Source organism: Pan troglodytes, chromosome 19, assembly GCF_028858775.2.
Source record: "Pan troglodytes isolate AG18354 chromosome 19, NHGRI_mPanTro3-v2.0_pri, whole genome shotgun sequence".
Lineage (NCBI taxonomy): Eukaryota > Metazoa > Chordata > Mammalia > Primates > Hominidae > Pan > Pan troglodytes.
In genome coordinates this window covers 48,789,874-48,808,042 of record NC_072417.2, presented here as the reverse complement: position 1 = coordinate 48,808,042, position 18,169 = coordinate 48,789,874, and the positions used below count along the sequence as shown (strand labels likewise).

The window sequence follows — 18,169 nt, the reverse complement described above, 5'->3', positions numbered from 1 at the left end:
GTACCAGGATATTCATTTCCTAATGCTTATATCAATATCAATGCCAGTATTAACAGAGAATCAATCAAATAAATTATGGTAATGAAAACAGCTAAAATCTACTGAATGTCTACTATGTACCAGGCCATGTTTTGATTGTTCTAACTGGATTTAACTCTTTTTTTTTTTTTTTTTTTTTTTGAGACGGAGTTTTGCTCGTTGCCCTGGCTGGAGTGCAATGGCACCATCTTGGCCCACTGCAACCTCCACCTCCTGGGTTCAGGCAATTCTCCTGCCTCAGCCTCCCAAGTAGCTGGGATTACAGGTCTGCACCACCAGACCCAGCTAATTCTATATTTTTTTAGTAGAGATGGGATTTTACCATGTTGGCCAGGCTGCTCTTGAACTCCTGACCTCAAGTGATCCATCCGCCTCGGCCTCCCAAAGTGCTGGGATTACAGGCATGAGCCACCACACCCGACCAGATTGAACTCATTTAATCCCCCCCAACAATCCTCTGGGGTAGGTACTATTTATATCAGTGCCATTTTATAGATAAAGAAAATGAAGCACAGAGGATGAAGTAACCCAGAGTTGTGCAGCTGGTTGGTGGCTATGTGGCCCCAGAGCCCTGTGCTTGGCCTCTTGTGTAACACTTTCCATGAGAAGCCACCAAAAAGGTAGATAGAGAATGACCAGTAAGTGAAAGAAGCAAAACGGTATGCAAAGCAATGGAATCCTGTGATAACATTTGTGTTTTTAGAATAACAGAGGGTTTTTCTTCAAGGGTTTTCCTTGAATAATATCACTCTCACCTGCATTCTGAAATGCTTTTTTTTAATGGTGGTAAAACAAATACACCATGAAAACTACCCTCTTAACAAATTTTTAAGTACGGTTAACTATAAGCACAATGTTGTACAGCAGATCTCCAGAAACTTTTTCTAAAATTTCAACTTTATTTCAGATTCAGGGTACATGTGCAGGTTTGTTACATGGGTATATTGTGGGATGCTGAGGTTTGGGGTACAATTGATCCCATCATCCAGGTGGTGAGCATAGTATCCAATAGGTAGTTTTTCAACCTTTGCCCCCCTCCCCATTCTACCACTCTCCAATGTCTATTGCTGCCATCTTTTTGTCCTCTAGAACTTTTTTATCTTGCTTGACTGAAACTGTACCCACTGAACAACTCCCCACTTGCCCTCCCCACAACCTCTGGCAGCCATCACTCTACTCTCTGCTTCTGTGAGTTTGACTACTTTAGATTCTTCACTGATACGGTTTCGCTCTGTGTCCCCACCCAAATCTCATCTCGAATTGTAATCTCCATAATCCCCATGTGTCTAGGGAGGGACTTGGTGGGATGTGATGGGGTCCATTTCCCCCATGCTGTTCTTGGGATAGTGAGTGCTCACGAGATCTGATGGTTTTATAAGTGTTTGACAGTTCCTGGTTTTATAAGTGTTTGACAGTTCCTCCTCCACATGCACTCTGTCTTTCTCTGTCCCCGCCTTCCCCCACCTTCCTCCTGCCACCTTGTGAAGAAGGTGCCTATTTCCCTTTCTACCATGATTGTAAGTCTCCTAAAGCCTCCTCAGCCATGTGAAACTGTGAGTCAATTAAACCTCTTTATAAATTCCCAGTCTCAGGGAAGGTCTTTATAGCTGCTTGAAAACTGACTAATAGTGTAAATTTGTAGCAGTAGAGTCAGGTACTGCTATAAAGATAGCCTGAAAATGTGGAAGTGACTTTGGAACTGGGTAACAGGCAGAGGTTAGAACAGTTTGGAGGGCTCAGAACAAGATAGGAAGATGTGGGAAAGTTTGGAACTTGCTAGAGATTTGTTGAATGGTTTTGACCAAAATGCTGATACGATGTGGAAAATGAAGTCCAGGGTGAGGTGGTCTCAGATGGGGATGAGGAACTTACTGGGATCTGGAGCAAAGGTCACTCTTGCTGTCTTTTAGCAAAGAGACTGATGGCATTTTGCCCCTGCCTTAGAGATCTGTGGAACTTTGAACTTGGGAGAAATGATCTGAAATTGGAACTTATGTTTCAAAGGGAAGCAGAGCATAAAAGTTAGGAATATTTGCAGCCTGACAGTAGAATAGAAATGAAAAACCAACTTTCTGGAGAGATACTCAGACCAGCTGCAGAAATTTACATAACAAGGAGCCGAATGTTAATCACCAAAACAGTGGGAAAAAATGTCCCCAGGACATGTCAGAGATCTTGGTGGCAGCCTGTCCCATCACAGGCCCAGTGACCTAGGAGTTAAAAATGGTTTTGTGGCCTGGGCCCAGGGCCGCCCTGCTCTGTGCAGCCTTGGGACTTGGTGCCCTGTGTCCCAGCTGCTCTAGCTCCAGTGGTGGCTAGAAGGGGCCAATGTACAGCTTGGGCCATTGCTTCAGAGGGTGCAAGCCCCAAGTCTTGGTGGCTTCCTTGTGGTGTTGGGCCTGTGGGTACACAGAGGTCAAGAACTGAGGTTTAGGAACCTCTGTCTAGATTTCAGAGGATGTATGGAAATGCCTGGATGACCAGGCAGAAGTCTGCTGCAGGGATGGAACCCTCATGGAGATCCCCTGCTAGGGCAGGGCAAAAGAGAAATGTGAGGTTGGTGCCCCCCACACAGAACCCCCCTGGGGCACTGCCTAGTGGAGCTGTGAGAAGAGGGACACCGTCCTCCAGACCCCAGAATGGTAGATCCACTGACAGTGTGTACCGTGCACCCAGAAAAACCACAGGCACTCAACACCAGCCCGTGAAAGCAGCTAGAAGGGGTGTTGTACCCTGCAAAGCCACAGGGATGGAGCTGCCCAAGACCATAGGAGCCTACCCCTTGGATCAGTGTGACCTGATGTGAGACATGGAGTCAAGGAGATCGTTTCAGAGCTGTAAGATTTGATGACTGCCCCACTGGGTTTTGGACTTGCATGGGGCCTGTGGCTTCTTTATTTTGGTCAATTTCTCCCATTTGGAACAGGAGCATTTATTCAATGCCTGTACTCCCATTGTATCTTGGAGGTAACTGACTTGTTTTTATAGCAGTGTGAAGTGGACTAATACACTCACATACATGGAATCATGCAACATTTGTCCTTCTGTGACCGGCTTCTTTGACTTAACATAATGTCTTCAAGGCTCATTTATGTTGTAGCATGAGACAGGATTTCCTTTTTATGGGTGAATAATATTTCCATTTTATGGGTAATAATATTCCATTGTATATTATGTACCATCTTTTCTTCATCCATTCATCTGGTGGTGGACACTTGGGTTGCATCCACCTCAGCTTTTGTGAATAACACTGCAATGATCATGAGAGTGCAAATATCTCTTTGAGATTCTGTTTTCAATTCTTTGGGATAAATACCTAGAAGTGGCATTGCTGGATCATTTGGTAGTTCTATTGTTATGTTTTTGAGGAACCTCCATACTGTTTTCCATAATGGCTACACCATTGTACGCTCTCATGAACAGTGCACAAGGGTTTCTCTGCCTCCTCACCAGCACTTGTTTTTTTCTGGGTTTTGATGATGGCCTTCCTAACAGGTGTGAGGTGGCATGTCACTGTGGTTTTGATTTGCATTTCCCTGATGATTAGTGATGTTGAGCATCTTTTCATATACTTGTTGGCCATTCAAAATAGAATGCTTTTACACACGTCCTTGAATATACAGAGAACATTCCAGGAAAGATATTCACAAAGCTGATTAGTAATGAGTACTCTTGGGAAGGAGAACTGGGGTGCAGGAGTGAAAGGGAGACTTTCTCTTCACTATTTGCCCTTTTTGTTTCTTTTGAGGATTGTGTCTATTGCATATATTACCTATTTGAATAAATGAGTTAATTAAAAACTCCCCCAGTTATTCCACTGTGTTTAAGAACTGTTGGACGCACACACACGTGCGCATACACACACACGCACCTGTGTTGGTGCTGTTCTTGATGTTACAAGCTCACCATTCTGTTGCCCCCCTGGTTTTTACAGAGGCATCTGGCTTAGAGCAGTGTGCGGTCGGCCAGCAAAGGGATGACTCAATGCTTGGACCTTCCTGATCTTCCCCTTACAGGTAAATTATATAAACATAAAAGACTTTTGACTTGCTGCAGTTTCAACCCCAGAATAATGGATGTATCATGGACGTTAGATCCAGCAGTGCAGCTGACACAAGGAATAAGTGTCTTATCTCCTGCCAGCTGCACTTCTCAGTGTGCTTGTGCTAGGGAGACAGAAACTTTGTTGCTGATTTTTTTAAAGACATAGAGTCTTGCTTTGTTGCCCAGGCTGGTCTTGAACTCCTGGCCTCAAGCAGTCCTCTCACCTAAGCCTCCCAAAGCACTGAGATGTGAACTACCATGCTTGGCCAAAAAAACCAATGTTTTAATTGCCAAGATGCATACTAAAGTTGAGACCACAACAACTATTGCCCTGAAGTAAATACCTCATTGACAGTACTCCCCACTTAGCCCCCTCCAGGCACCTGTCTGCTTGGATGATTCTATTTACTGTAATAAAGGATCACAGTGACAATTGCTTGCTTCCAGCAATCCCCAGAAGTTGCTTGTCAACATTGAGATCATCAGAAGCTGCAGAAACAGGGATTAATGGGCTGTTTTTGTTGTTCTCTTTAGTGATGTAAATACTGTTTTTCTCTGCAATTTAGAGCTAATTAGCCCCACTCCCAACTTTAGTACCCATAATTGGTGGCTGTAAGCTGTAGAAGGATTGTTTTCTTCCGTGACTGTTTGTGGGTCGTGGGCAGCAACTGTGGGCCTGGTCTCTGGCTTGCTATGTAGCTCTAAACAAGGCACTTAGTTCTCTCAGCTCCAGTTTCCCCTATAACTATAAACTAGACAATCTTGAAAGGTTTATCCTGTTCTGTATTTTTATGGTCCTTTACGAAATATCATCTGACCAGGTATCATGGCATGCTCCTATAGTCCTAGCTACTCAGAAGGCTGAGGTGGGAGGATCACTTGAGCCCAGGAGGTTAAGTCCAAATCCAGCCTAGGCAACATAGCGAAACTCCATATCTAAAAAAGAAAAAGAAATACCATCTGGAGGATTCGGTCTATTTCATTATCTGTTTTGATTGTGACTAATATGACAGCAGAAAGAGCCTTGAAAGAATTAAGGGAGGAGACCACCCCTCATATTGTCTTATGCCCAATTTCTGCCTCCAAAGAAAGAAGTAAAAACTAAAAGGCAGAAATGAAATCCACAGACAGCCCGGCACCACACTCTGGGCCTGGTAGTTAAAAGATCGACCTCTGACCTAATCGGTTATTTGCATAAGAAAAGCACTGTGAAGATCCCTCTCCTGTTCTGTTCCGTTCTAATTACTGGTGTATGCAACCCCCAGTCAGGTACCCCCTGCTTGCTCAATCGATCACGACCCTCTCACGTGGACCCCCTTAGAGTTGTGAGCCCTTAAAAGGGACATGAATTGCTTACTCGGGGAGCTCGGCTCTTGAGACAGGAGTCTTGCTGATGCTCCCAGACGAATAAACCCCTTCCTTCTTTAATTCAGTGTCTGAGGGGTTTTGTCTGCAGCTCTTATCTGCTACAGAATGATTTCTGCTTTTTTATTGAACCGGGCCCTGTGGCTGGAATGGCCTTTCTCATGTAAAAAAGTTCTTCTTGGTTCCCAGTTTCCTTCCTGCCTGCCGCTGCCTGTGACCTGGTCATCACATGAGGCATTTTCCTGCCACTCTGTCTCTCTCTCTCTCTCTGATGTCTGTCAGTTAAAACATTACCTGGGGGCAGGTAATGTCTTTCCCCAGGTAAGGGCAATTTCATAAGGCCCTTAGAAAGGTGCATGCTGGGTTTAATGCTCTGATGACATCGTCTTGAAATTCACAATAATTTTTGAACAAGGGTTGATTTGCATATAGATCCTATAAAGGAAGTGGTGGTCCTGCCTGGAGAATCCACGTCCCTATTGCATTTTCATTACATCAGAAGCATATATATGTTTATACTTGAGGATAAAATGAGAACTGTGTTGTACTGGAGAATGATGTTTGATGGCAATCAAGAGCCTCTTCTTCAGGAATAGGTGATTATGTGGTCGTTCCCACAGATCTTCGAAAGGGAAGGACCTAGGAACTGAAGCCAGACCCCCACCTCTGCAAGAGTTCCTTGCTGGAGTCACTCAGCAGACCCCCACTCTCTGGACTTTGGGGACATGAGACTGCTTGAGCACCTCCACCAGAGGGAAAGTGGAAGTGGCCCCAAGAAAGAGGGAACCACGAAGCAGTTTCAGGTATCATGTCTCAAACAGTAAGAAATCAGAAAAACATAGGGCTGATCAGCTTTGATTGTTCCTTCTGTTTTGTCCTCCTGGACAATTGACTTCGACAAATATTTGCTGCATGAAAATAATTAAGATGCAGTGCCCGTCTTCAGTGAGTTTAAAAGGAGGATGCTGGACAGTAAGTAGTGTGCAAGATGAAATTAAGAGCTGTAAAAAAACCATACTAAATAGGCAAAGTACTTGAGAGTTGTTAGTTGGCATAAGAAGTGTAGAGAGAAGTAGAAGTTCAGGGAATGTGGGTGGTAATGTGTGTCTGGACTAGACTGGGCTTCCTAAGGCCAGGGACTCTGCCATATATATGCATGGTAGGCTCTCTGTTAGTATTTGTTGGGTGGATGGATAGGTGACTAGGACATTCCAGCTGGAAGGCAGGTTGGAGCCATATTGCAAATCTTCATTGCTAAGGAAGAGGTTTGTGCTTTATTTTGATAAAGCACTGAGGAGCCACCAAGTTTGTGGGATTTTCTTCCTGTTTTTGAGTTATGGTACAGTGAGATTGGACCCATATTTTAAGGAGGAGTCATGAGAAAACAGTGGCATGTAAGGATTAGAGAGGCATTTTGAAATCAGTGTTTAAGGAGGACTTTCGCAGGGATGTGAAGGAGGGCTTGGCAGAGGGCAGGACTGCAAGGCCAACAGGGTGGTCACTAAGAGCTGGTCTTTGCTGCCACAGCTCTGTCACCTCCTCCCTTTTCAGTGCCCCTGGTCACCCAGGTTACAGCAAACTTGGTCAACTGTTTCTTTCCTCTCTCATGTCTTCCTGCTTCTTCATGTTGGTTAATCTTCTAAGCACTGAGCACATCCTGCTGCAGACCTTGCAGAAATTTCCCATGACTCTGTCCTCTGCACTCCTCATCCTGATCTACTAGATGCTCCACTACTTAGCACCACCCCTGCCCACCTGCCAGAGTGGCCCAGCCTCTCCCTCCACCTGAACCTGTTTTAGTCCGTGCCTTAGCAATATTGCACAAGCATATTTGAGTGTAAGTCTTTGTGTATAAGGTTCTAACTTGAATTGTCCTCCTTTTGTCCTTTCACACTCTAAATACTGTTCTCTTTATTTAAAGGTCAAAACTTTCATGAAGTTATAGCTAACACCTGGCAGCATTGACAGCTCCCTTCTCCCTTTTCTTTTTCTTTTTCTTTTCTTTGTTTTTTTTTTTTTTTTTGAGACAGATCCTCACTCTGTCACCAAGGCTGGAGTACAGTGGCATCATCTGGGCTCACTGCAGCCTCTGCCTCCTGGGTCCAAGTGATTCTCATGCCTCAGCCTCCTGAGTAGCTGGGATTATAAAGGCATGCACCATGACACCCAGCTAATTTTTGTATTTTTTTTAGTAGAGACAGGATTTCACCATTTTGGCTAGGCTGGTCTCAAACTCCTGATCTGCCCACTTCAGCCTCCCAAAACGCTGGGATTGCAGGTGTGAGCCTCCATGCCTGGCCAACATCTCCCTTCTCTGACTTTGGTGTCTTACGCTATTTCAGGTGTTTAATTTCTGTACTGCTTTGTGGTGTGGATAACTTCTGCACAATATATGCCTTAATCTCCATTTATGCTGTAATTTAGTGGACAGTAAATGTTCAGCTTACCTTTGGTATCTCTCCCAGCCCCTTGCATTGTGCAACACACATAACATTTCACTCAGTAAAACTTACGAATGAGTATGCTCATTCATATACAATATGAATGTATTGTTTACTTATCAGTATACAAAATTGGCTACTTTTGGAGTAATAGCTTTTTTTTTTTTTTTTTTGGGAGACAGAGTCTCACTGCAACCTCTGCCTCAGGTTCAAGCAGTTCTCCTGTGTCAGCCTCCTAAGTAGCTAGTAGTAGCTTTTTAATACATATTATCATTACTAATAAGGGTACTATCAAAGGATTTATGAAAGTCTGAATGAATAAGCTAGGACTTATTGTTATACCTTTGGATTTGGCCTATATTTGCACCCAAATAGATGAAGTCATATATTTTAGAGGTTTAATTTAAAGCCCCAGATATTACATATTGTCCTGTTTATGTGCGCGAGATTTAAATAATCAAAAGAGGTTTTAAAAACCAGAATTAGTGCTATTCTAAAATTCTCCTTTTCATTATACCAGAAATGCATACAGGAAGGCTATGGGTATATTAATATGCTACTGATATTTTATCTTTCATAGTGAAAAGTTAAATTAGTAAAATCAATTTATTTCAATTTTACATTTATCTCATTGAGATAAAGCAATGGCAGGATATCTGGTATTTTTAATATGCCCTTCCAATATACCTTGAAAAATTTTTTTTTATTTTTTAGAGATGGGGGTCTCGCTCTGTTGCCCAGGATGGAGTGCAGTGGTATAATCATAATTCACTACATCCTTGAACTCCTGGCCTCAAGCAGTCCTCCCACCTCAGCCTCCTGAATAGCTGGGACTACAGGTGTGCGCTACCATGCCCAGCTTATTTATTTATTTATTTATTTATTTATTTATTTATTTATTTCAGAGTTGAAGTCTCACTATGTTTCCCAGGCTGGTTTCAAGCTCCTGGGCTCAGGTAATCCTCCTGCCTCAGCTTTCCAAAGTGCTGGGATTACAGGCGTGAGCCACTGTGCTGTGCCCGTCTCTACCTTTTAAATGTTATTTAGATACTGATGTAGTCTTGAAACCTGTAGAATGCTTTTGTATAGATATCCTTAATTCAAATGAGATTGAGTTAAAGTTCTAGCCTGAATTATATTTACACAAATAAAAGACTAGATGGATGAGCAACAGATGGACTTTAAAACAAAATGTAGCAAAACTGTCCCCAGACTCATGACAGTCAGGAGGCACAATTTCATGTTTATTTCACACTGTGAGACATCAAATACATTATTAATGTAACTAATGTGGTTGTTTCTTCAGATTCTGGCTGAATAAACCAGACATTTGCTTTTCTAAAGTAGGTATTTATTTCTTGTGAATTTGAGGATTCTAAACATTAGCATCTTCTCCTTACCATGTGCTCTTCTCTCTAACCAGTGTGGAAAGAAGAAACCCTCTGGTGGCCTTGGCCCGGGAATATGGCGGTTTCAAGTGCAATGCTGTACTGAAATGGTACCAGAAGAAGACAGAAGGTTACATGGTAAGGGACAATGTCAGCCAGCTTCCACCAGCCCTGGGCAGTAGTGGGCCTGTGCCAGTACATGTTCTATGTGTGCCTGTGCTTGGTGGACCAATATGCATGTAATTATCATCTTTCTGTTCCCCTAGACAGGCATATGCAACGGGAAGCCAGTTTGCACTCCACCCACCAAACATATGGGTGCATGCAGACCTGCATCTCCCTAGGGAAGGGGGACCTTTTCCTTTGCTCAAAGTGTTACCGATCATGGGTTCTTAGGCTCTTGATGCAATAGAAATTCTCACCAGGCCAAAAGAGTTTTCCTAGCAAGGCTTTATTGGAGCATATGCCCAGGCACAAGGGAGGAAGCACAGGAGAGGGAGGATTCTCTGGCTGACTCCCTGAAATGAGCTGATAGGGATTTCTTTTATTAGGCAATGTGCGGAAATTGATGTCAAGGTAGGGAATGCGGGCTGGGCAGGGTAGAGAACGTGAGGGGGAGGGGACATGGGTCGGCTTATCTGCTGGCAATGGTTGTCTTGAGTAATGGGCCATCTGGTGCTCTGGTTAGTGGCAGCAAGGCTGTATGAATCAGTTGTTTAGCATTCCTTCCTGAGGTGGGATACTTGCAATCTTGGTTGGATATTTTGGATCTCCTAAGGCCAGTTCCTGTAATCCTTTAAGTAAAAGGCAAGGTTAAACATTATGAGAGCACCGAAGAACAATATAGAGTGGCTGTTTTCTTTGCGTGACTGTTAGTGGGGATGGCGTCAGTGAGGCAGTGGTGTGGGTTTGTGATCAGTGGGAATGCATGAAAGAATGCTGTAGCGGGGCCTCCACCCAGGGAGACAGCTTGTGCTAAGTTACACTCCCAAAGAAGAGTGCTTTGCCTAATTCATATAAAGGCCCTCCATAAATGAGCCTCCAAAACTTCTCCAAATATTTTCTTTCTGTTGCTTTCAGAGTTGTTTGCATTTAGTTTAAAGAGTTTTTGTTTACTAGGACAGTATCTGTTTTCTGTTCAGAAAAGGAATTAATACCTGGTATAAGTTTAAGTTTTTTGTGCGTGTGAAACACTATACACAAAGATAAAAATGCACAAAATATAAACTATAGTTTTTTTTTTGTTGTTGTTGTTTAAGAGACGGAGTCTTATTCTGTTGCCCAGGCTGGAATGCAGTGGCGTGATCTCGGCTCACTGCAACCTCTGCCTCCCGGGTTCAAGCAATTCTCCTGCCTCAACCTCCGGAGTAGCTGGGATTACAGTCGTGAGCCACCACACCTGGTTAATTTTTGTATTGTTACTAGAGATGGGGTTTCACCGTGTTGGCCAGGCTGGTCTCAAACTCCTGTCCTCAGGTAATCCGCCTACCTCAGCCTCCCAAAGTCCTGGGATTACAGGCATGAGCCACCACTCCTGGCCTCAAATGGTAGTCTCTTGAACTATGAGGAAGTGAAAAGTCACACAGTCACCACTCGCATCCAGAAGAAGAGCATCGCCAGCTCCCACAGACCTTTCCTACAACTTTCCCATCGTAACCTCTCACTACTCCCTAAGATAACCATTGTCCTCAATTATTCTCCTTATGGATTTTCACAAAGGTATGCAGCCCTGAATATTATGTTAGTATTGCTTGCATTTGAATTTTATTATAGATGGAATTTTAAAAACTATGTAATTTTGCATCTGTCTTTTTAATTTTTTTGGTTTTAGGGAGCGGAAAGTTTAATGGGCAAGAAGGATGGGAGAAGGCAGAAAATGGAGGCTCCCCTGTACAGAGACAGAGGGAGGGGAGCTTTTTTTACACAGTATTGAATCAGTGAGATTTATTCATGTTGTCACCTATACTGTAATTTGTTCATTTTCTTCACCATTTAGTAACCCATTGTAGGATTATAGCATTATTTAGTTACCCATTCTATTATTGATAGATCGTTGAGTCAAGTCCAGTTTGGGGCTAAGGTGAATAGCGCTGTTATGTTCTTGTCGATGTCTCTTGAAACACATATGTGCTTGTTCCTGTTGGTTACATCCTTCAGAATGGAATTCCTGGGCCTTAGGGTATGCATACATTCTAGGATAGTACCAAACAGATGCCTGAAGTATTTGTATAATTTATGTCTTTTCAGCAATTTATGAGAGGTCAATTTCTGTGCATTTTCATCAACACTTGGTAGCATCAGTCTTTTTACTGGAGGTCATGTGGGTAATGTGTAGTAGTGTCTCATTGTGGTTTTGATTTGCATTTTTCTTTTGGCAGTGGAGATTGAGCACCTTTTCATATGCAAATTGGCCATGTGGATAGTCCCTTTTGGGATGCACCTGCTTAGGTTTTTTGCCCACTTTGTTTGTTTGGTGGTGGGGAGCGGGGGTATTGGCTCTGTAAACAGCATATGAACTTTTGTCCATTTTAAGAATCAGATGTCATTCTCTTCCTTATTGCTTTTAAGAATTCTTTATATAGTCTCCATGTAAGTCCTTTGTCAAATACATATATGGCAAATACCTTCTTCCAGTGTGCCTTAAATTTTCTTCTTTTGATGAACAAAGTTCTTAATTTTAATTAAGTCTAATTTATCAGTCTTTCCTCTAATGGTTAGTGCTTTTTGTATTCTGTATGAGAAATTGTTTATTCATGGCCTGGTGTGGTGGCTCACGCCTGTAATCCCAGCACTTTGGGAGGCCAAGGCGGGCGGATAACAAGGTCAGGAGAGCGAGACCATCCTGGCTAACACGGTGAAACCCCGTCTCTACTAAAAATACAAAAAAAAAAAAGAAATTAGCTGGGCGTAGTGGCGGGCACCTGTAGTCCCAGCTGCTCGGGAGGCTGAGGCAGGAGAATGGCATGAACCCAGGAGGTGGAGGTTGCAGTGAGCTGAGATCATGCCACTGCACTCCAGCCTGGGCAACAGAGTGAGACTCCATCTCAAAAAAAAAATACAAAAAAACCCCACCAAATAGCACATTTTTAAAGGGTATGTTTTGTGGTGTGTGATTTATGTACCAATAAGTTATTTATTTAAAAATAATAAATATAGTTTGAAGGGCTTAAATAGAGGGATGAGGAAGATGTTGGGAGGGAGTACATCGGGTGGAGTAGGAGCTGCCATTTAAATTATAAATATTATCAAACTATATTTTAAAAAATTTACATGTATTACTTTGTATATTAAAAAATAATTGAAGGCCAGGCACAGTGGCTCATGCCTGCAGTCCCAGCACTTTGGGAGCCCGAGGTGGGTGGATCCCCTCAGGTCAGGAGTTCGAGACCAGCCTGGCCAACATGGTGAAAACCCGTCTCTACTAAAAATATAAAAATTAGCCAGGCGTGGTGACGCACAACTGTAATCCCAGCTACTCGGGAGGCTGAGGCACTAGAATTGCTCAAACTCAGGAGGCAGTGGTGGCAGTGAGCCAGAATCACGCCACTGCACTGTAGCCTGGGTGACAGAACGAGACTCCATCTCACATAATAATAATAATAATAATAATAATAATAATAATTGAAGCAAAACAATAAAGTAGAAGAGATAGATGCAAGTTATTAGTAATCTAGTTTTTACTTGGGAGGCAGGATTCACAAGTATTTATTTTGTTATTATCATTCATAATCCAAGCATATTCTTTGTATCAAAGGTTATATTATGACCTACAATTTGGAGGTGGAAAATCTGAAGGAAAGGCCATGAAGAAGTATTGTGGTTAATAATTAAACCAGATGCTTTCGGAGAAAAGATTTAAAAGGGAGAAATAAAACCCATGAGGAGGGTGCTCTCCTGGGATGACAGCGTCAGGAATGGACCTGAGGGGCCTCTTGAGCTGGGCACAATCCACAGTGCTGCTATCCCACTTCACAGCCCTGTGACAATTCACAAGTCAGTTATTTCTTCCTAAACTGTTACTTTTTGAATTAAAATACACACATAAAAGAGTGATAAAAACATTTTTCAGAAAAATGGCATTTTTCCAAGTGGCTTACCTAAAAATGCCCTTAGCCTGAATTGCATATACTGTGTTATAACTCAGAATTTTCTCATTTTGACATGGTCCCTTCTTATTTTATAAAGATAATAAAAGTGATCATTTTATATCATGAAAGCTTTTGCAATTTGAAATAGTAATGATGTGAGTGATACTGTTAAACTAGATTTAACTCCTGAGTCAGATGAATGGCAAATCCAGCCCACCACATGTTTTTGTAAATAAGTTGCGTAAGCACACAGCTCCACACATTCATTTACATATTCTCTGGAACTGTTTTTTGCTGCAACTGCAGAGCTGAGTAGTTGCAACAGAAATTTTTCAGTTAGATGACCTACCAAACTGAAATTATTTACAATTTGACCCTTTATAGAAAAAATTTACTTAGATGAAGATATATATTAGGTTGGTGTAAAGTAATTGCGTTTTTTCCCATTAACTGCAATTACTTTTGCACCAACCTAATACACATGTTCCTTAGATGAAGATACATGCAAGTATCTCCTGTAGTTCAAATCCTATTTGGGGCCTGGCAGGGTGGCTCACACCAGTAATCCCAGCACTTTGGGAGGCCAAGGCAGACAGATCCCTTGAGCCCAGGAGCTCGAGACCAGGCTGGGCATACCAAAAAAGTTAGCTGATTGTGGTGGCGCATACCTGTAGTCCCAGCTACTTGGAAGGCTGAGGCAGGAGGATAGCTTGAGCTCAGGAGGCAGAGGTTGCAAAGTGAGCCAAGATCGCGCTACTGCACTCCATCCTGGATGACAGAGTGTTATCCAAACTGAATCTTGTTTTAAATCTGGAAAGAACACCCACGTTGCAGGCAAATTGTTTTTCTGTGTCTGAGTTCTCACAGACAAGCACTAAAATCTGCTTAGCCAATAGCAAGCAACCCCTGAAATATCAGCCCACCTGGGGCTCTGTTTCTTGTCTTTTTTGAGAGAGGTCTCTTGAGGGCTACATGCACAATTCAAAAAACATAAATCCTTTGACTTATTTATTGCCATCAGAATGGTCCTTTCCCTGACTTCGTTGTGAAGATAGAGCCCCAATAGCAGATGCGTGGCACTGTGGGCTTCCACTCTATTGAGGCCTTTTCTACCTGCTCTCCCTGCTTCTGTGCCGTTTCTGACACAGTGGCTTCTGAAGTGGCACAGGCATTGTGCTACAACCTAACAGTGGAGTTTGTTTGAAAATAAAGACGAAGGGCTTTCCCGTGTTGTGGGAGACACAGTCCTCTCCTGATGGCCATGTTTCTGGTTGGTTTTCTGTCATGAGCCAGTGTGCTTTGGGGCACCTGCTCCCACTCTTACTGGTGTGTGCACTCCCAGAGGTATGAAACTTTGAGGAATAAAAATGGCTTTCTGAACAAAAATATCAAACAGTGTAGAGACCTGTCAGATTGTTCGCACAGCAGATGGGGAGGGACGCGTTCTCCCACTTTAATGTACACAAACACCAGAGAAGTAGCCCCAACAAGTCTAAGCTGGGCCCATCAGCCTCTTCCTTGGGAATTTTGGAAATAAAACTGAGTAAGATCACCTTAAAATACAAAGCCCAGATGCTGTTGGCAGGCATGTTTTTGCCTCTGTGCAGAAAATAGTTAACCCAGGAGGCCTGGGACGGCTCTCCTTAGCAAGGCTGCTTGCAAGGCTGGCCCTTGGCTGGAGTCTGAGAACTAGGATTACAGGAGGGTTCACACCATTCCCAGAACTGATGAGAGGGGCTAACGGTTCTGAAACTGTTTGTGCAAACACGTGGTTTGTGCTGAACAGCGGCTTATCTGTGAGGAGTCTGGAATGTGGTATATGCTGGGCAGAAGGGGCCCATGTGACCAGCCCCTGATAAAAACGCTAGATGCAGAGTCCCTAATGAGCTTCCCTCAATTAATTAATTAATTCCTTGGGGGAATTAAACGTGCCCGTGACTGCTGGAGAGGACTCTTGGAAGCCCATGCCTCTGGACTTAACGCCCTGCGCCTTTTCCCTTTCCGGATATGGCTTTGTGTCCTTTCACTGTAATAAATTTGTGCATAGCTGTGGCCATGACTTCATGCTGCGTCCTGTAGGTCCTCCCTCTGATCATTGAACATGGGCTTCTTATTGAGCCTTAAAAAGGAGTAAGGCACTGACACAGGCTGCAGTATGAATGTTCGCTGAAGACGTGATGCCAGGTGAAAGAGCTGGGTGCAAAGGCTACATCTTGTTCGAGTCCATTTATAAGAAAAATCCAGAATAGGCAAATCCACAGAAACAGAAAGCAGATGAGTGTTTGCCAGGGGCTGAGGGGAGAGGGGAATAGAGAGTGGGGTGGCTGCTTAGTGGGTACAGTTTTCTATTGTGTGATGAAAATGTTCTGGACTAGTGATGGTCGCACAACATTGGGAATGTACTAAAGACCACTGAACTATACACTTTAAACTGGTTTAAATATACAAATTTGGTTCCATTGGTCTTTTATACCAGTACCATGCCGTTTTGGTAACTAGTATAATTTGAAGTCCAGTAATATGATGCCTCCAGATTTGTTCTCTTTGGTTAGGATCGCTTTGGCTATTCAGGCTCTTTTTTGGTTCCATATGAATTTTGGGATTGTTTTTTCTAATTCTGTGAAAAATGATGGTATTTGGATGGGAATTTCATTCAGCAGATTGTAGATTGCTTTGGTCAGTATGATCATTTTCACAATGTTGATTCTATGAGCATGGGATGTGTTTCCATTTGTTTGTGTCATCTATAATTTCAGCAGTGTTTTGTGGTTCTTCTTGTACAGATCTTTCACCTCCTTGGTTAAGTATATTCCTAGGTTTTTGTTTTTGTTTTTGTTTTGCAGCTGCTGTAAAAGGGATTGAGTTCTTGATTGATTCTCAGCTTCGTCGTTGTTGGTGTATAGCAGTGGTACTTCTTTGTGTACATTGATTTTGTAACCTGAGACTCGACTGTATTTGTTTATGAAATCTAAGAGTCTCATGGAAGAGTCTTTAGGATTTTCTAGGTATATGATCATATCATCTGCAAATAGAGAGAGTATGACTTCCTCTTTACCAATCCGGATACCCTTTATTTATTTCTCTTGCCTAATTGCTCTGGCTAGGAGTTCGAGAACTATGTTGAATAGGATTGGTGAAAGTGGGCATCCTTGTCTTGTTCCTGTTCTCATGGGGAATGTGTTCAACTTTTCCCCATTTAGTATTACGCTGGTTGTGGGTTTGTCATATATCCACATATATATTATTTTGAGGCAAGTTCTTTTATGCCTAGTTGTTAAGAGCTTTTATCATAAAGAGATGCTGAACTTTGTCGAATGCTATTTCCACATCTATTGAGATGATCATATGGTTTTTGTTTTTAATTCTGTTTATGTGATGTCACATTTATTGACTTGTGTATCTATCACCTTATACAAAAAATCAACTCAAGATGTATCAAACACTTAAATATAAGACTTGAAACCATAAAAATTTTAGAAGACAATTTGGAAAACTCTTCTGGACTTCAGCCTAGGTGAAGAATCCATGACTAAGACCCCAAAAGCAAATGCAACAAAAACAAAAATAAGTAAATGGGACCTAATTAAACTAAAAAGCTCTTTACAGCAAAAGAAATAATAATCAGAGTAAACAGACAACCCACAGAATGGGAGAAAATATTTGCAAACTACAGTCCAACAAAGGACTAGTATCCAGAATCTACAAGGAACTCAAACAAATCAGCAAGTAAAAAACAAGTAATCCTATCAGAAAGTGGGCAAAGGACATGAATAGACATTTCTCAAAAGAAGATATACAAATGGCCAAGAAACGTGAAAAAAATACTCAACATCACTAATCATTAGGGAAATGCAAAATAAAACCACAATGAGAGACCACCTTACTCCTGCAGGAATGGCCATTATTAAAAAGTCAAGAAACAATAAATGTTGGCGTGGATGTAGGGAAAAGGGAACGCTTATACACTACTGGTGGTAATGTAAATTAATACAACCTCTTTGGAAAATAGTATGGATATTCCTTAAAGAACTAGAAATAGATCTACCATTTAATTCAACAATCCCACTACTGGGTGTCTACCCAAAGGAAAAGAAGTTATTATATGGAAAAGACACACATGCATGTTTATAGCAGCACATTCACAGTTGCAAAGATGTGTAACCAACCTAAGTGCCCATTGACTAATGAGTGGATAAAGAAAATGTGACTATGTATATATATATACACACACACATACACACACACACACACACCATGGAATACTACTTAACCATAAAAAGGAATGAAATAATGTCTTGTGCAACAACTTGGATGGAGCTGGAGGCCATTATTCTAAATGAAATAACACAGGAGTGGAAAATCGAAAATCGTACGTTCTCACTCATGAGTGGGAGCTAAGCTATGGGTATGCAAAGGCATACAGAGTGGTATGGTAGACTTTAGAGACTCATAAGGGAAAGGTAGGGAGGGGGATTAATTTTTTTTAATAAAATAAAATTAAAATAGATGTATTTTACCCTATTTTTTAAAAGTGTCGTGGCTGGGCACAGTGGCTCACTCCTGTAATCTCAGCACATTAGGAGGCCAAGGTGGGAGGATTACTTAAGGCCAGGAGTTTGAAACCAGCCTAGGCAACATCATGAAACCCTGTGTCTACCAAAAAAATAAATAAATAATAACCAGGTGTGGTGGCATGAACCTGTAGTACCAGCTACTTAAGAGGCTAAAGATGGAGAATGACTTGAGCCCAAGAGTTCAAGGCTGCAGTGAACTATGATCGTGCTACCCTACTCCAGTCTGAGCA

The 18,169-nt window shown here is 42.2% G+C and overlaps 1 protein-coding gene across 5 annotated transcripts in view; it reads left to right on the top strand.

The window, feature by feature from the left end:
• Positions 1-18,169, top strand: part of LOC129137583 (ribosomal protein S6 kinase beta-1-like) — a 102,986-nt gene that overhangs the window by 39,247 nt on the left and 45,570 nt on the right. For 4 of the 5 annotated variants that reach the window (XM_063798875.1, XM_063798872.1, XM_063798873.1 and 1 more), the window contains 3 exons: positions 3,974-4,055; positions 6,069-6,251; positions 9,313-9,415. In XM_063798875.1, the coding sequence (XP_063654945.1) occupies positions 9,413-9,415 (3 nt within the window). In that variant the 5' untranslated portion in view covers positions 3,974-4,055; positions 6,069-6,251; positions 9,313-9,412. Of the gene's footprint in view, positions 1-3,973; positions 4,056-6,068; positions 6,252-9,312; positions 9,416-18,169 lie in introns of those variants that run through there. The other variant, XM_063798876.1, reaches the window with a different exon arrangement.